This window comes from Polyodon spathula, chromosome 19, assembly GCF_017654505.1.
Source record: "Polyodon spathula isolate WHYD16114869_AA chromosome 19, ASM1765450v1, whole genome shotgun sequence".
Taxonomy (NCBI): domain Eukaryota; kingdom Metazoa; phylum Chordata; class Actinopteri; order Acipenseriformes; family Polyodontidae; genus Polyodon; species Polyodon spathula.
This window is the reverse complement of record NC_054552.1, coordinates 25,049,175-25,073,196: the sequence shown is the minus strand read 5'-3', so window position 1 is coordinate 25,073,196 and position 24,022 is coordinate 25,049,175. Positions and strand designations below refer to the sequence as shown.

At 38.7% G+C, this 24,022-nt stretch overlaps 1 protein-coding gene across 1 annotated transcript in view; it reads left to right on the top strand.

Annotated features, from left to right (window-relative positions):
* The window catches only part of LOC121294531 (transient receptor potential cation channel subfamily M member 1-like), a 33,836-nt gene extending 9,852 nt beyond the window's left edge, over positions 1 to 23,984 (top strand). Inside the window, exons 8-28 of the mRNA XM_041218321.1 lie at positions 619 to 793; positions 1,022 to 1,145; positions 5,711 to 5,783; positions 6,611 to 6,711; positions 7,833 to 8,012; positions 8,302 to 8,436; positions 9,689 to 9,739; positions 10,273 to 10,413; positions 10,715 to 10,744; positions 11,361 to 11,656; positions 11,970 to 12,198; positions 12,456 to 12,587; positions 14,225 to 14,356; positions 14,824 to 14,952; positions 15,631 to 15,882; positions 17,566 to 17,758; positions 19,036 to 19,056; positions 19,245 to 19,389; positions 19,826 to 20,028; positions 20,658 to 20,790; positions 21,853 to 23,984. Coding sequence (XP_041074255.1) covers positions 619 to 793; positions 1,022 to 1,145; positions 5,711 to 5,783; positions 6,611 to 6,711; positions 7,833 to 8,012; positions 8,302 to 8,436; positions 9,689 to 9,739; positions 10,273 to 10,413; positions 10,715 to 10,744; positions 11,361 to 11,656; positions 11,970 to 12,198; positions 12,456 to 12,587; positions 14,225 to 14,356; positions 14,824 to 14,952; positions 15,631 to 15,882; positions 17,566 to 17,758; positions 19,036 to 19,056; positions 19,245 to 19,389; positions 19,826 to 20,028; positions 20,658 to 20,790; positions 21,853 to 23,086 — 4,109 coding nt within the window. The 3' untranslated portion in view covers positions 23,087 to 23,984. The remainder of the gene's footprint in view (positions 1 to 618; positions 794 to 1,021; positions 1,146 to 5,710; positions 5,784 to 6,610; positions 6,712 to 7,832; positions 8,013 to 8,301; positions 8,437 to 9,688; positions 9,740 to 10,272; positions 10,414 to 10,714; positions 10,745 to 11,360; positions 11,657 to 11,969; positions 12,199 to 12,455; positions 12,588 to 14,224; positions 14,357 to 14,823; positions 14,953 to 15,630; positions 15,883 to 17,565; positions 17,759 to 19,035; positions 19,057 to 19,244; positions 19,390 to 19,825; positions 20,029 to 20,657; positions 20,791 to 21,852) is intronic.
* Positions 23,985 to 24,022: the final 38 nt, after the last annotated feature.

The window sequence follows — 24,022 nt, the reverse complement described above, 5'->3', positions numbered from 1 at the left end:
TTGGACACCTAGGACTGAATGGAAGCCTTTAGCCAGTACATATATTGTAACATTTATTTTACAATATATGCACTGCAGTATACCCTCATATTATCCAGTAAGACAGATTCAGAAACCGTACTGTAAGCATATAAATAGGCAACATATAAATAAAAAAAACAGTGTCAAAAGCACTATCCAAAATGTTTGCGTTCCTTTTTTTCTTATCATATTGAGTATTTTCTATGGATCGCTAGACAACCAGACATCAAACACAACCTTTCAAAACAAACAAAACAATTGTCTCATGTAGTGGAAGGTGAGGGTGGACATTGATCCTGCATGTGACCTGTGGGTTTCCCTTTGTCATCCTATGCCTGGAGCTAGTGATAAGGCAGGGACAGCAAAGGGATGCTCAGCTGTCATCTTCAACATCAGACAACAAAATCACTGCAGACTCTTACCAAACTATAGCGTACCACTGACTCAGTGTTACTATAATAACTACAGATGGTTGTGCAAAGGTTTCTTCAGAGTAATGCTATTAAAATTGTACCCCAATGTTTTTTTGGGGCACTGTCAATATCTTTGACCCATGCTCGTCTCTCACCTCTCACCGGTTGTTTTTCTGTGTTGCAGGACTGGGGCAGGGAGTGCCTGTGGTGTGTCTCATAGTGGAGGGGGGCCCAAACGTGTTCTCCATTGTCCTGGAAAGCCTGCGGGAGGACCCCCCAGTGCCTGTGGTGGTCTGTGATGGCAGCGGTCGGGCCTCAGACATCGTGTCCTTTGCACACAAGTACTCTGAAGAAGCCGGGTGAGGCTTTCTGGGCCCTGTTGTCCGTTGTGTGGTATTAGCGAGGGCTCACTGGTCTGGATTGAGTAATGGTGCATCACTGCAACTTTTCATGCTACCCTTCAATATAATTTCCTTGTTATGTATTTTTTCCCTCATCATTGAACTTTTTATTTAATTGTCGAGTACTTTATATGTAAATAATTCATGTTTTCATAAAAGCATTATAATATGTTCTTTCTCATGCAGGATAATTAGTGACAGTGTAAGAGGTCAGCTCCTTGTCACCATTCAGAAAACATTCAACTACAGCCGGAACCAGGCTCAGCAGCTCTTTATGATGCTGATGGAGTGTATGAAGAAGAAGGAGCTGGTGAGTAGGACGTCGCAATCATCTGTGCAAGCCAAGGCTCAAAGGGGTGTTCACCAAGGCCTCTTATTAGCACTATTGTCACTGGTCCTTGTTTCCTTGCAGTGTTTTACAGTAATCGTTTTTCACAACCATGCTATAGTTTTAACTGTTGTTCCCTTTATCCTATTGGTTGCTGTGTCAGACTCATTCATGTTACCTTTGCAGCAAAGTATAAGGAAACCCTGAAGCAGTTGTGTAAATTATAGTGAATACTGTATCCTCAATTAAAATATAAACTCAAAGAGCACAACAGTAAGGGGATCAGTGATTATGTTGCTAATGCTAATAAGATGTAATAAATCAAGGAAGCAATTTTATCTTAAATCACCAGCAATAATCTTAGATTTAGGCCAACACGCTATTCCAGGTATGGGCAACTCCTGGTTCTTCCTGACTAGGTCTTGCTTGAACCAAGTCCTAAAACAAGCAAGGATTTCATTATTCCTGTTAAACCTGGTGTAGAATGCCCCTCCAGGACCAGCGTTGCCCATTCCTGCACTATACTATCACAAGTATGAATTATCAGCAGGAAGAAAACTAATGAGAATAAGAGGTTGCCTATACAAAAAAGCCAAATTCTGTTTCCATGGTTTTCCATATAAGTGAACACACTGGTCTACAGTACATGCAGAATACATCTGTAACAACTTCACAATAAATGTGTTTTGGAGCACCTCCTTGTCTTGTTGCATTTTCCATTCCTGTGTTGTTTTCTTGCCTGTATCATTTTTTTGTTGGGTTTGTTCATACCATTTCCTGAAGCTCTTTTCCTCACACGCTCTAATCAACTTCCCTCAACCAGTCAATGTACAATACCAAGGGGTGAAGAAACGTCCGTCCAGCTCCAACCTGTTAAAAGTGATGTGCGTATCCACATTTTGGGTTAATTGTTTTGTTTTATTTATTGTTAGTTATTTAAAGAAGGCAGTCAGTCTACTTGGGGCTGCTGTGTGAACTGCCCGACTGCGTGTCATAATAGTCAAAGGTACTGTGTAAAGCCTTTGTGATCTGTGTGTGTTTTGTTATTTTAGCCGGTGGGTGTGTACTTAAAAAGGGCAAAATGAACACGAGTCGTCCAAACTCAGTTACTATATATATACCGTGAAAAAGTATTTGCCCCCCGCCTGATTTTCTGCATTTTTGCAAAATTTTCCTATTGAATTTGGTCAGCTCTTTTTGTGGTGGGTTGTAGTAATATATAGAGGGAGTCTGAGAGAAAAAATGACACCAAAGTTTGGTGCTTCTTTCATTTGTTTGGTGTGCAAGGTAATCAAACATGCAATCTTCAGGTGTGAAAAAGTTATTGCCCCACTAGTTAACTCAACCCGATTAAAAGGAATAATTAGGGTCAGCTGTTTGAATACTATGGTTAACAAACGTGCCTGATTTGGGCCAGCCCTGCCCAATATAAATCTGACTAACTTTGGCCCATACCATCAGAGTGAAGTTGTCAGCACACAGGTTCTAGAGACACATCATGCCATGATCAAAAGAAATTCCTGAAGACCTCCAGAAAAAAAAGTTGATGCCTATCAATCTGGAAAGGGTTACAAAGCCATTTCTAAGGCTCTGAGACACCACCAAACCACAGTCAGAGACATATAGTCCAAATGGAGAAGGTTTGGGACAGTATTGAATCTTCCCAGGAGTGGCCGTCCTGCCAAAATCTCTCCAAGAGAAAGGCGTAAAATCATCCAGGAAGTCACAAAGAACCATAGAACAACATCCAGGGATCTTCAGGCCTCGTTCGCCTCGGCTAAGATCAGTGTTCATGACTCCACCATCAGAAAGACACTTGGCAAAGTGTAATAACCTCATGCCAATAGTCAAGCATGGTGGGGGTAGTGTCATGATTTGGGGATGCTTTGCTACATAAGGACCTGGATGACTTGCCATCATTGAAGGAACCATGAATTCTGCTTTGTATCAGATAATTCTACTGGAGAATGTCAGGCCATCCATCTGTGAGCTGAAGCTGAAGTGCAGCTGGGTCATGCAGCAAGACAATGATCCAAAACACACAAGCAAGCCTACATCAGAATGGTTGAATAACAAGAAATTTCAACTTTTGGAATGGCCTAGTCAAAGTCTAGACCTAAACCCCATTGATATGTTGTGGCAGGACCTGAAATAAGCATTTTATGCTCGAAAACCCACAAATGTCACTGAGTTGAAGCACTTCTGCATAAAGGAGTAGACCAAAATTCTTCCATGACACTGTGAGATACTGATCAATTACTATAGGAAGTGTTTGGTTGCAGTTATTGCTGTTAAAGGTGGAATAACCACTTATTGAGTCTAAGGGGGTGATTACTTTTTCACACTGGGTCATTGGGTGTTGTATAACTTTCTTTAATAAATAACTTAAATAAGTATCAAAATTTTGTGTTATATGTTCCCTCATGGTCCCTTTTTTCTAATATTACATTTTGGTTGAACATTCAGTGTCAACAATATGCAAAAATGCAGAAAATCTGCCACTTTAGTGATTAGAATCACAGATGTAAAATGCAAGTCCCTTTTCGTACACTATATGTGTCCAATTTTTTTATATTCATTAAATTAAAGTACAGTAAAGTACCTCTATATGCAGGCGGCTTCATTTAAAGAGCAACTTACTATTCAGAACTCTTGTGTTACCATTTCAATTGCATACAATCTGAAGATACCTGTATTGGGACCAACGCTACTATTGTAAAACCATCTTGCAGGTTGTCAATCAGTGCTAAATAATCCAGGAATAGCCACACTTTGATTGGCATCTATTGTATAAAGAATGACATCCCACTGAAGACTAGCGATCAGTTATTCAAGAGTAATACCATCATGATTCTGAACTCATGTATGTCTTCTTGCGTGAAATTATTTCAATCCCATCACGGGGTTAGGGTTAAGTTAACAGTTTAGATTACTTCTATGTGTAGATTCTCCTGGACATGGATGTTCCTGGGCTCCCAATGAATTGGCAATAGATAACTCATTTTGGACTCAGTCGAAACGTTTCTCATTGAATTTAAGTTTCTTTAAGAAAGCATTTCTAGCTTTACCCAACCCCTTATTGGAAGAAAGGTTAATCATTATTTGGTTTGCTAAATATACATTTCTGATCTGGTTATATCAAGCTTTCTGACTGTTGATGAATATTTCAAAAATATATCTATAGACCTTCCCAGCTGCAGGACCTGACATACAATAACCTAAAGAGGCATTTTACAATGTGGGTTTCATGGATGGGGTATATATCACTCTATTGTTATGTTATTAATAAAGTAAGGTATAGTATATAGTAAAAGGTCAAAACTCACTCCTGGTTATAGTTTGGGTGATCCATACTGACTCAAAAGACAGGCTGTCTTCAGATCCACCATAGTTTAGTTCCTTAAAATATACCCCAACAGGGTTTTTCATAGATAAATGTGATGAATCTGCAAGGAACTACACTATGGAGAGAGGCGTGATTCAACAATACATTAAAATAAAGTAAAGTACAATTCATGATCCAATCCAAACATGCTCATATTGGTCATATTGTTACCATAAATCATATTATTATCTCTTTTTTTACCCTTGATAGTTCTAGCTTGGATCTCATTTGTAATAACCCCCAACTGCTGAAACATATCTAGTAAACTGGAAATTAGAAATGTGCCAAGTAACAAGTGCAAATGAGTATCAATAATTAGTACAAATTCTACATTATTCTCATTATTCTGAAATAATAAAAAAAGGTTAAAAAAAATGTATTGAATCAGCTCCTGGCTCTAATAGGGCAGTGTGACAATCTGAAGTCTATAAATAGTGAGCCAATCTAGGGGTGAAGGGGGAGGGACCAGTGTCACAACCTTTCTGAAAGAACATCATTTGGAAATTCATTGTATTATTTGATGAATTTAAAACAAACCTCTATAAAATATAAACTGCAAATGATTGTAACCAGTACATATTGGAGCCTCCCTGAACAAGTACAAAAAAGAAAGAGTTTACCTGTGTGTTTAAAAAATGTTATAAATTTTATTGTAAAATCTGTAGGTATCATGTTCAAATCATGTATACTAGACTATTGTTGTCTTATATATAAATAAAAACACTGAAATGTCTATGGCATACAGTATTGTGCTAACTGACATATACGATGGAAATTAATGGTACTTCTAACAAAACAAATTGAAAACAAATAAAAATATAAAACTAACCTAAACAAACAACTAATTTTTAAATACATAGTAGTTAAGGTAAAAAAAAAATCTTAAATTACAAAACAAAAAACGAATGTATAATGTATCAATAAGACTTTGCTTTTTTTGCCCTGTATTTTGAAACTACTTGACAACTGCAGTATTGTTCTGAAATGTCATTTATATGTTAAAAATTCAATTGCGAGACTATTCGCTTGAAAACACACACCTCACAAATACTCTACAACATGATGTGAGATTAGTCAACTGCCCGTTTCTGAGGTCAACTATTAAACTATCCCTACTATATACTTTTGTTTATTGACATAAGTTGTCCATTTCCTACCTTAGATAACAGTGTTCCGAATGGGCTCAGAAGGACAACAGGACATTGAAATGGCGATTTTGACAGCTCTGTTAAAAGGTATGGAGTGAGCGATTGTGGTTCCTCTGGGGGGGTTCCTGTCATCTTTATGTAGCTATAATTATGCAACATACAATGAAGTCTTATTACTTTCCCAGAATTTAAAATAGATCTGGAAATTCAATTGCAACTGGAAAGCAGGAAGGCATTTCTGTAACAGGAATGTTCATTGTGTACTTTGCAAGATCCTAATTATAATGGCAAGGTAGTTAGCATGTCATTACAGTGCTGTTTATGGAAGATAAGAGAGTATGGGATTTCTTGTCTGATGTTCTATTGTGCTGCAGCTAATCAATCAATCTCTCTAAGACAAAACATTATTTAATACAAACACAAAATGACAGTTAATAAGCTTAGTCAAATAAGGAAAGCCTTGGTGGTCTAGGGACTGACGTCTATTCTATGCATCTTTATTAAAATGGTGTGGCCTCTTTTGGCTAATTACAGCTTCTAAATAGCTTTGTGTAGCATGGACAGGTTTGGATCTTTTGCCATGCTTCTTGACAAATCTGTTTCAACTGTTCAATATTTAGCCGCTATTCAACAGCCTCTTGCACTGTCTGTTTGCAGACATAACAGGAGATTGACTGAGCCGTAGAACAAAAAACCCTTTATATCTCCCTAGGCAATTTATTCAGAATCAACATATTGCAGGCTTCTCAGAGCAGTAACACTGAAATAAATAAAGGAAGTCAATAGTCACTGTATATAGCTATACATTATAGAGCAGAGGTGCTGGTCCTGGTCAAATGCTTAGTTAAATAACAAATTAAAGCACTGATTATTTAAACACACACTTGGGGTTTATTAATTGTTTCCATGTACAGGTACCAATGCAGCAGCCCCAGACCAGCTCAGCCTGGCTCTGGCTTGGAACAGGGTTGATATTGCACGCAGCCAGATCTTTGTGTATGGGCATCACTGGCCAGTGAGTTCTCTGTGTGGGGTTTCAGGGTGCTTATCAATAGTAACAGCGTGTAACAGATTTGCTCATTCTCCCACTGTCTCTTTATAAATGAATACGGTTTCCAGTCCTCTCAGAAAATGTCCAGTTGCCTTTTAAACTTGCAATCGGCTTTAAAATTACACACCAATATCACATTTCACTATCACATTTTACTTTGGTGTCCCCGCAACCCATCCTGTGTTAGATTCACTATGTAACACAATTTTTGTTCCTGGGTAGTAAGTGTTATTTCCTAATTGCTTATGCCTCAAAAGTATAGAAAATGGCTATTATTCCCCACAAACTTTGCTTTTGTGACCAGGACAGTGATATTTCAAAATATCACTATTTCCAATGGGAAAACGGGCAAATGTGTGTCTTTTTGTTCACATAAAGTCAGAAAAAAACAACATATGAATCCAAATTAACATGTATTTATACTAAAGTAATACAAAAATGACTACAAAAGATTTAGAAGTGAGTAGTTTTTCGAGATTTACGATTATACTGTAAATACAGTATGTGATAGTGAAATGTGATATTGGTGTGTAATTTGAAAGCCGATTGCAAGTTTAAAAGGCAACTGGACATTTTCTGAGAGGACTGGAAACTGTATTCATTTATAAAGAAACAGTGGGAGAATAAGCAGTATTTATTGTTCTCATTAGTTTATTGGTAGTTTTATATCAGTAAAATATTAATTTCTCTCAAAATAAGGCCTGTTATCTTTAAGCCAGGAGCATTTCTAAATGTTGTTACTGAAGCCTTATACATATATTTTACACAAATTATTTTCAGCATTTACAGCATTCTAATACAGTAAAACCTATATTAACAGTCGCCTAAGCCAAGTGCTTGTCACCTGCTTTTACCAGTCAGTAAACCCTAGAATAAAAATATATAAAAAGAGACAATGGCACTTTGAATAGGCAGCCATCTAACATTTAAGAGCCATAAGCATTTATTCTCTTTGGTGATATGTTAATTCAGTTGTGACTGATATAAGTGGTACCTTGTGTAGACGGTGGTGGAGTAGCAGGTTGTCGTAGCAACACCATCAGGCAACCACATAGACTGCAATGACACATCTTAATTTGTTCCAGCCTCTGAGCACCCTCTCAGCCACTGGTACCCCCACTCAGGAGGAGAAGAGCCCAGCCCTCAGCACCAGGGCAGCCAAGGGGCCAACCAGAGGCAAGAGCCGAGGAAAGAAGAAGGGCAGAAAAGAGAAAAAAGAGCCAGAAGAAGAGACCGATCCCAGAAAGTTAGAATTACTTAACTGGGTAAAAACACTAATGTCAACAATGGCTCCTGCATAGACATTTGCTTTCAAAAGTACCTCAAAATCACAAGATAAATGAACTCAGGATCTCGACATTTCAATCCGTTATGTCAAGATCACAAGATGAGCTGACATGTTGATTTGAAATGTTTATCTTGTGATCCCCACTGAACACATGTTAATTTTTATTTGTATTTTTGCATATCCTCAATGACCCACTGTACTGTTGAAATGTTCTGCAGTTTCCTATGGGTTTGTTTAAAGCTCTGCACTCATGGCTGTCTCCACAGGTGAACTCCCTGGAGCAAGCCATGATGGATGCGTTGGTTTTGGATCGAGTGGACTTTGTGAAACTCCTGATTGAGAATGGGGTGAACATGCACAACTTTCTCACTATTCCACGGCTTGAGGAGTTATACAACACCGTGAGTCTGACCAGTTTTAAATCAGCATTTCTAAAGGGAAGGGTAACTAGGCTGATGTCAACAGCATGAGCAAAGAAGCATAAATGGAAGGAATGACAGCTTAGAACCGAAGGTAGGAAACACTTAGTGGGGATAAATGGGACGAGTTTGATGGTCCAAACTCCCTCTTCTCAATCCCGAACTTTTCTTATGTTCTTATAGTCTTCGTTTGCATAAATGTGTGTTTTTCAAAAGAGAATTACAATGCGCTGTGGCAATATTGCATAAGCAAAACAGATCCAACCTTGACGGTCTCATGAGAAATTGAAAAGAGGTGACCTTTAGCCAACATGAAACACTGAAAAAAATGAAAAAGATTTCAAAATCACAAGCCAGACTGGATTTCGGAATACCCACAATGGCATATTTTTATAATTTTACATTTTACAAAACAAAGTTTTCTCTGGGGGCCTGCAAAGCTCTGCGCCACACCTTGGAGGTCTTGTTGCACTGGGCCTCACCTTTGCAAGGGCATTCTCATCAGGAGAGTCATTGCACCAGTCTAGTAAACCACTTATACTGTATATTCTACAACTATGTACTAAATAGTACTAAATTCTTCATCACATTTCAACTAAGATCATGAGGGGATAATAGAGAATGAAAAAAATATGTAATAAAAATAATATGTAAAACTGAAGAATTCAGTCCTTATCTCTATTTTGAGGTTTCAGTATATGTCATTTAATGTGGACCACCAGTTAAACAGTTGATTACTTCCATTAAAAATGCACAGAAGATGCCATATGGATGAATATGCAAAAAGTCCAGTGCAAACTGGATTATATCCTCAATGCAGATTTCAAGACATGTTACTGGTCTAAGCAAAGCTTTACCATAACCTTAATCTGATGTACAAGTACTTCAGTGCAGCAGTTACTTCAGTGAGCGAGCGAGCACTGCAGCAGGAGAATGTTTAATGGTCCCTTATTAAAGTCCTGGAGCTTGACTATTTTCCTCAGTTTCTGAAACAGCTTGTGTAAAATATAATCATGTTTTTTCTCATATCGGACAGCTTCACTTTTGTATTAAATGGCATCCTGTTTGAATCTGAGAGATATCTATTAGCTCTTCCCTGAAACTTACTGTATATATTTATACCGGTACTATTCAATATATATTACATTTATTCTATGTGTATTTAATGTATTATGGTAGATAATTCAATATTTTGTGCACTTGTTCTAATGCGAATGTGTGTTCTTTATTTCAGAGGCTAGGACCTCCTAATACTTTGCATTTTCTAGTTAGGGAAGTTAAAAAGGTAAGACCAGCACCCTTATTATTTAATTAAAGATCATCATTAGCATTATCATTAGTTTACATGACTGTCGTGTTAAATGTCTTATTCATGATACATGTATGTGTATTTGAACATGAATGAGACAAGCTCTGTTCTATACTGCTATTTTTTTAAAGAAGACTAGGCTTGCATTTTAATTATCCTTATAAAAAGTATCAAATAACTGAACAGACAGAAACTGTAAAAGGCCGTTATCATTTAAAAAGTGTATAATGTCATGCGGTACAATTCCAAGGTCTCTTAAACAACCTTGAGTTGTTTCTTTTTCAGTTCAGAAGTAAATCACAGACATCAAGATGCTTGTAGAATAGGCCCCAGAGAGACACTTGCCTACCATTTGGTGGTATTCCAAACAACACCAATAGTCCAGTAACTTAGGCTAACCTTGCTTCTATCGTTATAATTTATAAGAACTCCTGAACTCAAGTCAAAGCTAAAAGAACATGCACCAGGGCTAATAGGTGATTCAAGTTGTGTTGCTTTGTGTATCGTAGGGAAACCTGCCCCCAGATTATCACACCAGTCTGATTGACATCGGGCTAGTTCTAGAATACCTCATGGGTGGAGCCTACCGGTGCTACTACACTCGCAAGAGCTTCCGCATGCTCTACAACAACCTGTTTGGACCAAAAAGGGTAAGGGAGCAAAGCAGTTAGACTTAAGTAGTATTTATGTGCTTGTTGCTTGACAGCTATAAATGAAAAGTCACCGCTTCTTCCCGGTGCCAATCTCATCATGCGTGTGTTATAGGTCGAATTCCAATGGTCTAGCTGCAGTCAGACCATGTGACCTAAGGCAATGAAACCAGGATGCAGTAGTTTATCTATAGTGTTGCATTTGGAATATTCACATATCCTGATATAATGTAAAAAATGGAAATCGGAAATGCTAATGCTAATAAAAAAGATATAACCCCTTACTCTCCTTTTTTTTCAGCCGAAGGCACTTAAATTTTTGGGAATGGAGGTAAAATATTTTTTAAGTGTGATATTTTCTGTTCTGCAGCTGCTTTTGATCTATGTTGTTGACTGTGTTCTTTGCCATTCCCACCAGAACCTTTTCTCCCTGTAGCATCCTACCCTGGTTCTTATGTCCTGCAGTTACCCCAGTGTGTACAATGATCCTTCACCCTTTTCCTCCGAAAGAGAAGATAATGCACATTCACATCCAAGGTGATCACTACTTATATAAAAAACCTTCGAACTATAGTGTTGCAATGGCAAGTATTTGCATGCTTTTATTTAAAAGATGCATTTTAATTATCCCTTTTATATGATGTTTGCAGTCACTCTGACTGGTTATTGCAATGACTCAGATATTGTGTTTGCCATAGACTTGATGAGCCAAAATGTGTGTTACTTATAGCTAATCCAAAACTGCTAATTTATTCTGCTTTTAACAATCAAGATTCACATAAAAATCCATCTGCAACACATGTTTATTGTTGTCCTTTCTTTGTGCCTGTCATTTCCATGAAAGCTAGGTTGTCCATCTCAGTGTAGGCTCAAGGGCCCGCACGGTAAGCAATAATCAATGGCAGCCCCATGGTTATTCACATTTCATGAACTCTCCTTTAACCCAGGATGAGGAGACTCCTTCTAAAGGGAGGAAGAAGAAGAAGAATAAGAAGAAGGAGGAGGAGATTGACATCGACGTGGATGACCCGGAGGTCAGCCGCTTTCAGTACCCTTTCCATGAGCTCATGGTGTGGGCAGTGCTGATGAAGCGCCAGAAGATGGCGCTCTTCCTTTGGCAGCGGGGTGAGGAGGCCATGGCCAAGGCTCTAGTAGCCTGTAAGCTCTACAAGTCCATGGCCCACCAGTCTTCTGAGAATGTGATGGTGGATGATATCTCACAGGACCTGGACAATAATTCAAAGTAAATAGACTATTTTGCAATTCTTTTAACTAAGCTGAAGGAATGGTTTTTTATGTTGTGTCTTGCTTGTTTTAGAGCATAAAAAAAGATTTTAAAAGTTGCTTCAAAATAGAGCTCAGGTTGTATTAGATTTTTTACATTTTGCAACCCCAAATATACATTCTATATGCTGTATACTGGTATGTGGCAGTCCTTCCTGTGTGCTATTTCATTTAATTTACTAAACTAAATTAGTTGAAACAGGACTGAATCCCAGGTGGATGAGAGGCAGTCTATGACAGTGTCAGTAGCTGTGATATTGATTTCATTGCAGGGAGTTTGGTCAGCTTGCCTACGAATTGTTGGACCAGTCTTACAAACATGACGAGCAGGTGGCCATGAAATTGCTGACATACGAACTAAAGAACTGGAGCAACTCTACCTGCCTGAAGCTGGCTGTGGCAGCCAAGCACAGAGACTTCATTGCGCACACCTGCAGCCAGATGCTGCTGACAGACATGTGGATGGGGTGCCTGAAAATGCGCAAGAACCCTGGCCTGAAGGTATAGTATCCATGTAGGCCCCCTCTCTGTATTTATATAACATATATCACTGGGAAACTGGATACATGTAACAGTTTCATTTACAACTAAGTCAACTGTCCTGCATTTCAATTTATTGTTTTCCAGAGAGAAATAGAAGCAACTTTAAATCAATTAATGTAGTCATAGCTTACTGTAGGTAGTTAAGTACAAAAGGTGCACACAGCAGCTTGTTTGAAGCCTTCCTTTCCTCACCTGCAATTGGTTTACTGTTTCAGGTTATAATGGGCATTGTCTTCCCGCCTACCATCGTGTTCTTGGAGTTTCGAACTAATGAGGACCTCTCTTACCAGACATCTGAAGAACAGGAAGATGGGAAGGAGAAAGAAGAAGAGAACACAGTCAGTAAGGTAGAGCACAGTCAGAGCAACACAGTGTGAGGGGCAATGTGTGAGGCGAGATGTCGGAATTAAAAAACGACACTCTTGCAAGTTGCAGGAATGAGAAGATAAATGATTGTTCTGTGTTGTTGCTGATGAGTTTTAAAGCATTCACATTATTCTGAAATGTGCCTTTTCACTTGCCTTAGGTTTGGACCCAGATTGTTTTACAAAAAAGGAATCGTTGCTGTTCTAGATCAAAGATTAGATCAACACAAAAAGTGTATTTTCCTTCATTTAACACTACAAACCTTCACGGTGGCAGCATCAGGGTGCATGCATTAGATACTGTTAAAATATTTTTATATGGTAATATGGTCATTTAGTTAAAATACATCCATAAAAATGTAGATAATTTAATAGTACTGTACAGTGTTTCATTTTCACTTTGGCCTAGTTTGGAAATGTTTAGGAATTAATAGTGCCATCTTGTGGAACCTTGATTCAATTGTAAATCTGAAAACTCATATAGTAAGCAAAACACTATCAACCCATGATAATAATGTGTATTAATATAACAGAAACAGCAACTTGATTTATGTTACTTAAGAATAATATCTTAAGGGGCTCCCGAATGGCGCATCTTGTAAAGAGCTCCCAAGGGGCGGCGCACAATTGGCCAAGTGTTGCCCGAGTGGAGAGGGCTTAGGTCGGCCAGGGTATCCTCGGCTAACTGAGCACCAGTGACCCCTGTAGTCTGGCCAGTCGCCTGTGGGCTTGCCTGTAAGCTGCCCAGAGCTGCATTGTCCTCCAACACTGTAGCTCTGATGTGGCTGCATAGTGGGCCTGCAGAGTGAAAAAAAGGGGTCGGTTGACGGCACACGTTTCGGGGGACAGAGTGTGTTTGTTTTCGTCAGCAGTGAGCTGAGCCTAAAATGACAGCTCAGTATCTCAGTCTAAAATGAAACATGATTGTTGAACAAGTAATAACATACTATCATACAACAGCAGGCTGTGTGTTCATACAGTAATATAGGGACATGCCTGTGTTGTTGCATGGAGAAGTTGAATGTTTTAAACACCAGAGAGGCAACATGTCAAGAAATGTAAAAGGAACAGTAGTGTCTGTTAGTAATACTAAGAGAAAATTTCTTCACCAAAGTTTTGACCAGAAGTGTCACGTCTTTGATGGTGAGATGAATTTAGTGTCTCAATCTTATACCAGAGTGTGGTGCAGTTTCCACTCCTAGGTGGTCAGGCACACACCTCTCTTCCTGATCCCAGTAAAAACCAAATAAGCATGTACTAGTGTTACACGTAGCAAACATTAACCTGTGTATGTAAACAAGTCAATTACTGACAGACAGTCGCATCATTGTATTTTCAATACTTGATGATCATTATCTAGGTAGTGTGACAATGATTAGTCATACATGCAGAGGAAAGAAAGTGTAATACAGATAAATGATCATCAATGATAAAAGACAAATAACTTGCAGAAGTCAGTGAGTAAAACTGAGTAAAAGTAACTAGACTGAAATAATGAAATACACTGGAATTTCCAAGTCGTTTTATAATGCAGACAACACAAGCCGGTAATGAACAACTGCTTTTGAAAGATCTCTGGTCTTCTGTCTTGAATTGATTGACATGGATTCTGATGTCAGGATGGGAATGGGGACACTAGTTCTAAGAAAGGGGATGAAGAGGAAGGAGACAAAAAACAGAGAAGAATTCCAATTGGGACCAAGATCTATGAGTTCTACAACGCTCCTTTCACCAAGTTCTGGTTCTATACGGTGAGTGGCAAAAGAACCTTCACTGCTTTGTGAGTCCATAAATCTGGGTTATCAAATCCATTAAATGAATAGATTTCCCTTGATGAAACAGCCTAATAACAAGCATGTGACAAAGTCCAGAACGAGTTATTCTGTTACACTGTTAAATAATAGAGAATACTGAAACCTTATCACAGTATAAACTTAAAAAATGCATCCTACATTTACCTCTAATTTGAGTTATACAGTATGTGTGTTATATGAAATAACAAAAAAGATGTTTATTATAACACTGTATTTTTCTTGGGATCCAATTGCATAAATTCAATAGCATTCTATACAATATGATTTGTACTTATTTTTTATATTTGTAATGCATTCATAACTAAGGTATTGTTTTCAGCATGGGATTTACTGGAATATAATCCATAGTGAAGTTTAAACGAACTGCACCCTGCCTGAACTCATTTGTGCTGGTCTTTCTCTAGATCTGTTACATGGGCTATCTGATGCTTTTCAATTACATAATTCTGGTGAAGATGGAACGCTGCCCAACACTTCAGGAATGGATAGTAATCTCATACATCTTGACACTGGCTTTAGAGAAAATACGAGAGGCAAGTCAACACATTTAGAATGACCCAACGTTGGCCTCACTTCAAAAATTCACACTATAAATTGTCCAATCTGGGTACAGGCTATACTTGGGAGGGTAGTGCTTTCAGTTACATTGAACATGTCATATACAACTACACTGGAGTTTACTTGTCATAATAAAAGCATAGCACATTTTAATAAAACATAGTGAAATCATGGTGAAGTATAGCATTGTAAAGCACAGAGAGGCATGGTAAATCAATTCTCCATAACTAACCATAACATTGAATTTAGAAATACTAAAAGAAGCTTAATTCAATTACTCCATTTGAAGACAATGACAAAGACTATCATTGAATTAAGCATATTAGAAAAACATGATAATCTATGGTAAATGAATAACTGAACCATGGGGAAAGCATGAGGGACAACTGCAAAATAATTGTTTATAAGGGGATAGAGGGAAGACTAGAGAGGTCCTTTATAAACAGTTCCCATAGCAAATGCATAGCTAAGTGTAATAAAGCACAGTAAAACCATGGGGAAGCACTGTAAAGTACAGAGAAGTATAGTGAAGCATATAAAAACATGGCATGGTAAATGTGTAATATAAACATGGTAAAGCATGGGGCGAAACTGCAAAATTACCATGCATATTTACTGTATTAAATGCATGCAATTTGTGCCCTGTTTTCCAGATTCTGATGTCTGAGCCAGGCAAGCTAAAGCAGAAGATCAACGTGTGGTTGCAGGATTACTGGAACATCACTGACATGGTGGCCATCTCAGTGTTTTTGATGGGTCTGCTCCTCAGGCTGCAGACTCAGCCATACATGGGCTACGGGCGCGTCATCTACTGCGTGGACATCATCTTCTGGTACATCCGGGTACTGGACATCTTTGGGGTGAACAAGTACCTGGGACCCTATGTCATGATGATTGGGAAGATGGTGAGAATTTAAACACATATCAGACTTTCCTTGGAGGCAAATTGCATGATTGGCATAAAGACATTGAAGATACGCCATCAATGTTCTAGAAGTACTGCAGCTATGAGCAAATAATCACTGCACTCCATGAGTATTCTGAGTACAATTTCAAGGAGGCTATGTGGTCCACTGGTTAAAGAAAAGTACTTGTAACCAGGAGGTCCCCAGGTTCAAATCCTACTTCACTCACTGAATCACACTGTGACCTTGAACAAGTCTCTTAACCTCCTTGTGCTCTATCTTTTGGGTGAGACATTGACTCTGTAACTGAAACATAATTCACACACCCTAGTCTCTGTAAGTCGCCTTGGATAAAGGTGTCCGCTAAATAAACAAATAATAGTAAAGAAAGTATGTTTAAATCCTAGTGCAGCACTTTAAAATTGAAGAGTAGGTACAGTGCTCCTGCAGCATTTCACAAAATGGGTTACTCCATGTTGACAGAGAACTGCACATGTGCTATCCTTTACTGTATAAGGGCCCAATACTTCACATTTTTTCTATGTGTAAGTCAGATAGGGAAATAAAGAGGGAGCAAAAAGTTTACATTTTGGTGACCTTTGACTACACTTTTCTGTTGCAGCGTCATGTATCCCAAGCATTTTATGTTTCACTGGTGCTATTTGGTTCGGCTAACCCTCAGGTTTGTTAAGAAATGTTATAATCTCATCATCTGCTGCATGCGGCCCTTTTTTTACCCAGAGCTTCTCATAAAAAAAAAAAAAATCCTATTGGAAGCACTTGTGTGTAATCTGTCCACATGGAAGTCTGTATTACGGCTGGATTAAGTATAACTATCAGGAAACACAAAGTAGTATTGTATAGCTGCATGCTTGCATTGGGAGCTCTGAAACTGTGGCTGTCTGTTGGATGATTTGGGGGAAATGGCTGATAATGGACATGCCAATTGAAATAAATCCTATTCAGTTGGTTGACTAGAGTGAAAACCAATATCTCTCAACAAAGAGATAGAGTAACTCTTAGTGAAACAACAATTTCTTATCATCACCCTAATATAGAACGTATGGGAATGGTTTATTTTGAGTGGCATAAATACATATTTAATTAATGTGCAATTAACCATTTGCTGAACTTTAGTTACATGTTAATAAACAGTCAAAAGATATACCATGCATGTGTGTATCCATCAACAGGCTGCCATTTGAGCTCCTGTTTCATATGTATGTTTGAGACAGTTTCCTGCTCCATTAAAAAAAAAAAAGACACAAAAGACTGGTATGTAAAGCTATTAATAAGCTATTAATACAATCAACACATTTTTAAAATTAAATGGTACCATTTGAATGGTAATCATGTGATTTAAATGCACACGAATTAAGTACTGTGGCTAGCTTATAGAATAATATCTAGTATTATGGTCAAATATGTGGTAAATATATAAAACGACTGTTGTGTATAATGTTGAAAATCAATTTAAAATAATGAGTTTATTTTGCCTTTATTTTATTGTAGGGGGTACGCAAATGGTTTCCGATTGCATATATTTTGACTGTTCATTAACAGGACCTTTGGTACTTCTGTAATTAGATACAGTAACAATAAATGATGTCATGCAAAACAAAGCAGAATGAGGTAGTTAGAATGTCCTATTCTGAAGCATTGATAGCAGGGCTGTGTTTGCAGATGGTGGACATGCTGTACTTCGTGGTGATCATGCTGGTGGTGCTGATGAGTTTTGGCGTGGCACGGCAGGCTATCCTGCACCCAGACGAGGAGCCCACCTGGAGGCTGGCCCGGAACATCTTCTACATGCCCTACTGGATGATCTACGGAGAGGTGTTTGCGGATCAGATAGACCGTAAGACTAGAATTCATAGTAAGATTCAGTTTCCTGTTTCCAAGGCAGATAATTAGATCTAAATTAGACTCCCATGTGTGTCAATTGGATTCAGTTTTCTTTTAGGCTGTATATTGATGATTCTGGTCCCAGTTCTATGTTGCCTTCAGTTTTTCCTTCAAGGATTTGAAAAGTAAAATGTAATAAACCAGCAATTAACAATTTAGGAATAGTTGAAGCAAAGCTGTTTGTTGCTAGATATTCTTTACACCCTGTAAATGCTATTACTCTTTAAAGGACAAGGGTCTAGAAGAAGGGAATTGTACAAGGGACAGACAAAAATGAAATATTTACTGTGGAAGTTGTTTCACCTTTAATGGCCATAGGGGGTATTTGCAGAAATGAACTTGCTCATTTTTCCTACTTTGCATCCATTTCTTTAATGTGAACACCCTCTACAGTATGATCTTTTAAGATTTATCACATCTCATAATCTTAAACAAAAATAAGCTATGGTAGTTCCATTGAAAACCCTTCCATTGTAAATACATCATTTTCAGGTGTCATTTGAAGGCACAATTCCCATCTTATAAATCCTTGCCTTTTCTTACCTGTCCTGTAACCCCTGGCATGTGTTCTCTTGGCTTGTTTATTTTCATGTTTTATAAATTGCTCCTCTGAATACATTTCACTAATGAGCTCAGGCATGCAAGACATTAGCAGATTGTTTTATTGTTTGATTCTGCTTATGTTTTACTACAGATCTAGACACTAAGTCTAAAGTATTCTTGTTCTTCCTGTTCATCTTGTTAAATAGGTAAAACATATAGTGAACAATACAAAAACAGAGCTAATTGGGGGCACTTTTGTGGGTATTTATAGACTGTATTTATTTGTAACTGTGGTATCATTATTATAACTACTGTATTAGGTCAAAACAGATGGAAGTACAGTATAGAAAAAACTTGAGCATAGATAAAAATGTGGATTATGTTGCTATTCCCTGTAGCACTCACTTGATACTGTTAACTGGAAGCTGGTTCTGTAGTGCAGCCCTGCTCCGCACGACCAGGTTCATTTCCTATCATCATCTGCCAGCAAGTTTTACAATGTTTGCTTGACTGTCCTATTACAATTACAGATTTAAAATTACCTACAATATATTCAGCAAACATTTCTGAATGATCTCAAATGTGCTTTTTTAAAATGCTGCTTGATAAGACCATGTCAATAAGGTACTCCTTCAGCTGACAGTATATTTGACTGCTTTTTCTTCTGTCTCTTTGGTTGATCTACATTCGCGGACTTCTCTCTAGTATACGCTATGGAAATTAACCGTAAGTGTTTGCTCATTTATGTATCATACAAGCCTTTCTTTTTGATGCTGTTTGGTGTCTAAAATGTAAATTAATTCAATTTGATTTGCATTACAAATTAAACAGATGTTTCTCTTTTTCTCTGCTGTTTGTATGTCGAATGGATTTCTATACGAGGGCTGAGTGTGTTAACGTTGTTTCTTCCCCAGCTCCATGCGGAGACAATCTGTTTGATGAGGATGGAAAACGCTTCCCTCCCTGCATCCCTGGAGCTTGGCTCACTCCAGCCATCATGGCGTGCTACCTGTTGGTGGCAAACATCCTGCTTGTAAACCTACTCATTGCTGTCTTCAAGTAAGAGCCTTGCTCGCAGGATGGCATTGCAGCACATGCTCGTTATGTAGATCTCTTGTGTTGCAGTTTTGAAAGGATCACCTGTTACAACAAGCATGTATCTCCGTTTTTAAATATGATATGTGCAGGTATCTTTCAGGTTGACTGCATAGGGCATTTCATCTGGAGAGTTTAACCCTTTTCAACTAGCTCTATCTCCTGATGACTAACTGGCTTTGTAGCAAGGGAAATGCTTCGACCCTGCTGTGGTGAAATGACAGATTGTCTCAGGCAGGCATACAAACAGTGCTTTCTTTCACCTATTATAACACCAGATTATATGTGCTATATCTCAGTACAGTACCTCAATGTTCCACATGAATTCACACAATTGAATACACGTTTGATACAACATGTGCTTCACTTTAAAGCACATGTCTTGCTTTGTCTCCCACAGCAACACCTTCTTTGAGGTCAAATCCATCTCCAACCAGGTGTGGAAGTTCCAGCGTTATCAGCTGATCATGACTTACCATGACAGACCAGTGCTGCCTCCCCCATTTATTATGTTCAGCCTCATCTACATCGTAATTAAACGCATTTGCTGCCGCTGCAAGCGGAAGAGTGAGAGAGAACTGGATGAGCAGGACAGAGGACTAAGTAAGTGGACTGGCTGGTACAATCTGGTTTTGTAGTCTATTAGCCTCTACCCTTTATCAAAGTGTTTAGTTAGAATATGGTAAGACTCCCAGAACTTTTAGCTCGCAATGACAAGTAGAAGTACTAAAAGTCTTTGGCAGTTCCTTTTGCGTTATACTATTATGATAAAAGCAGAGTGAAGTGTACATATGTTTAATCACAGAGAACCATACAACATTATGAACAGAAACGTATGACAAAGCATGGTCAAATTATAGAGAAGTGAGTTGGGGAAGCATATTAGTGTTGCGCTCAGCACTGAAGCCCATAGGTGAAGCCTTGAGCACCCTGCAACAATGATATACTTCCCACACTTTTAGTCTTTTCAGAAGGAGTTAGTAGGCATAGAGAATAATGACATAAGCAGAAACAATGATATGGAAGCATATAGAATACTATAGATTGTAATTAAACAGGCAGTAGTGTAATCCCTATGTTATACACACACACACACACACACACACACACACACACACACACACACACACACACATATATATATATAAATATAAATTGAAATTGCAAGAAGAATTACTCAGAATGATTGGAAACGTCATGAAAAGCTAAGATGAGTCTTTTTGTTTCAACAGAGCTGATCCTGAGTGAAGAGGAACTAAATAAGCTGTATGAGTTTGAAGAGCAGTGTGTGGAAGAATATTTCCAAGACAAGGAAAACAAGGAACATTCATCCAGCGATGAGCGCATCAGAGTGACTTCAGAAAGGTGACGTTATCAGTGCTATTGGTTTACATTTGGAACCATGTATTAACAGTGGCATGGTATTTGCTCCACTTTGGTTCTAGCTATCAAAAAAAAAAGCTCTTACCTGCGTTTACTTTAACACATGGTAAAGTAAACATACAATGACTCTTTGAAATGGAAATGTTTGTTATAAAACTGCACGTTTGAGACCTATATAGTAAACCCAGCAATAGTACCTGCCATGTAAGATAAGGGGAATCATTTTGTTAGCTACAACCACTCTAAGCCTGGACTTTACTTTAGTATCCATACAACAATCCACAGTCAAATTTATCCCTGAATGACCATGAATGTAATTATCAGGAGTGCATCATAATATGGGCAGACTGCCTGGTGAAACCCTGGTTTAATAATGGCCATCAAATCATCCAGCAATTACATCACAATGCACCGCGCAACAACAACCCAAGCTTGTTTCTACAAAAACAAAAAATCAGCAGGGAATTTAACACAAATTGGGTTCCTGTTCTCTATAACATTCATATTCGGTCGCTGCCATCTGTTCTACATTTCACTTCAAAACAATAATTGCATTCCCAAAGCTTATTATTGATACTACTACAATATTACTGTACATTGTACCGTACTGTAGGATTTAAAACAGCAGTGCCCAAATATTACCATATCTTGACATTCTGCCATTATGATATTCCACGGTTTTCATAAACAAATGTCACAAAGGCTCCCATTCAATGAAATTATCTCATTACATAGGATCTCATACTTTCCAATTGTTAGACTCACAGTTTAGAAACCTAAGGTATGCTTCCACTGCTGTAGTCCAGTGAATGCTCAGATGCATTCTTGAACTCATTGGGACAGCACAATACTCTTGGAGAATTACATTCAGAACGGGGTTTGTGACACTGTAAATACAGCTTAAATGTATTTTAGTGGAGCTGGGTACCGTGGACAAATGTTCAGTTTAATTGTAGAATGAATCAACGAATATACAGACAGATTTCTTTTGAGACAAAACAGTTTTCTCCAGTAATCGCTACATGATTGTACTTCTTTATCCAGAGTTGAAAACATGTCAATGCGCCTGGAGGAGATAAACGAGAGGGAGCACTTCATGAAGGCATCCCTCCAGACAGTGGACCTCCGCCTAGCCCAGTTAGAGGAGTTCTCAGGAAGGATGGTGAATGCGATGGAGAAGCTAGCGGGTATTGACAAGGCTGAGCTGACCCACACACGCTCCAGAGCCTCTTCAGAGTGTGACCCAGCCTTCCTCCTCAGACAGAGCAGCGTCAACAGCTCCGACAGCTACAGTATGTACAAGTACTACCTCGACGGAGACGAGGACCACCCCTGTGAGGAGATGGGAGCCACTTTGTCACCATCCATGCAGAGAAAATATTTTAAAACCAAGGAAGAGAAGGAAGCCATATGTAAAACGATGCAGCTGACCCGATCCACCGCTACTGCGGTTACCACAAAGGACACCAGTCAAACCTCAGAAATCACCCAAGATACTAAAAGACCAGGCTCCTGTGTGGACATCGCGACTCCTACATCTAGTGACCAGGAAGCTCAATCAGGGACTGAAGATCCGCAAAGACAACCAAAGCCTCCAGAAGCCATAGTGAATGGCCAATCAGCTCTGGCATCAGTGAACACAGGCTTGACTGTAGAAAGAGCAAAGCTGGAGGCCACCATCTCTTACCCCTTGGAAAGGTCTAAAGCCATTCGGTACTATCCTTCACAAACCTTTAGCACCTCACCGGACACAATGAAGTCCAGAAGTAGTTTTATATTCACTCCAGCAGAGGGCATATCTGGTGGAGGGAGTAATTGGACAACAGACTATAGTTCTTTAATGAACCAGATCAGCCAATCAGCCGTTGGACAGTGGACAGCTTGTTTAGAATATAAGCTTCATTCGAGTCCCTGTGGGCAGCCTCCAAGAGTCTCCGTTCAAAGGCCGGTTCACGAGCCAGCGTTTGTGTCAGATTCTGAAAGGCCAGTTAAGCAGCCAATCATGGACAAAGAAGACATGCCTTTAGCCGATAGGACAGACCCAGACAGTTCTCTTTTGGCAGTAGAGGACAGGATGTATCCATCACTCAGGTCGAAGAGTTTGAATAGCAAACCTGTAAAAGTTAAATGCATGGGGGACAGCAGGGATAAGCTCAGACCTACCAGCAGCGTCAAGGACATTGCGGTGGCATGCGGCAGTGCAGTAGAAGATCAAGAGGCAAAAACCAAGACAGAGGAAGGTCTCAAGGAGAAGCAATCAACAGAAACAGATTGCTAATTCAAGAGCGTGGCAGCTCGGTCATAGTCTTATTGGTAAGACTGTTACTGAAATATAGCAATACTGAAGTGTTATCTCTCCTTGGGATAATACCCTATAAAAGTATACACATTGAGAACAGATGTAGAATGAGACAATCCCTTATTTAACAGCACATGCTGTAACAATTACATTTTAGGGTCCATTTTATCTCTTAAAGACAACTGAAATATGCTTTTGCTTGACTTAACTTGTACTGTTTTTGTAAAGGTAAAAGGGCTCTGCATTAGATCTGCATTAGGTTTTTTTGTTTTCTAGATCCTCTAAGAAACATAATGTTGTAGAATTCCTTTAACATAATGTTTTCAAATTAGTGTGCTTGATCCAGACAAAGTGGGATTCAAATAAATCCAGCATGTAACAGGGCAGTCTGTATTTTTAAAATATCAAAAGGTAAAATAGACCTCTATCCATTACAAAGCACATTTAAACACATGCTTTAGCCCTTGTCAGATAAAAGTTGTTCAGCAAGAAATCTAAGTTGTAATTCCTTGCTAATTGTACAGAGTGTAAAACAATCTTAAGGACTGCCAGCTATGATGACAAAAGAATGAATAGCCAAGCAGAACAAAGTGGGACATGTGAAGGGCAGTAACTGCAAGAGCTAATTTGACCACTCAAACACGTTCATTTGAACACTGTTATTTTATTACAGGAGGGAAATGTAGCTTTTGCCTTAACCCAGAAAGGATGCTGCATCTAACTAATGCAACAACACATTACTGAATGGGTCTGTGAAAACACTCCTTAAAGGCATCAGCTACATCACCCGCTGGGACCTATGGTGGTAATGACACTAGAATCTTATTGCAAATCATTGCTATGGTTACTAGAGTACAAATGTTACAACTCCACCTGCTGGCCAATACGAGTCTCTCATGATCAGTTAAAGAATCA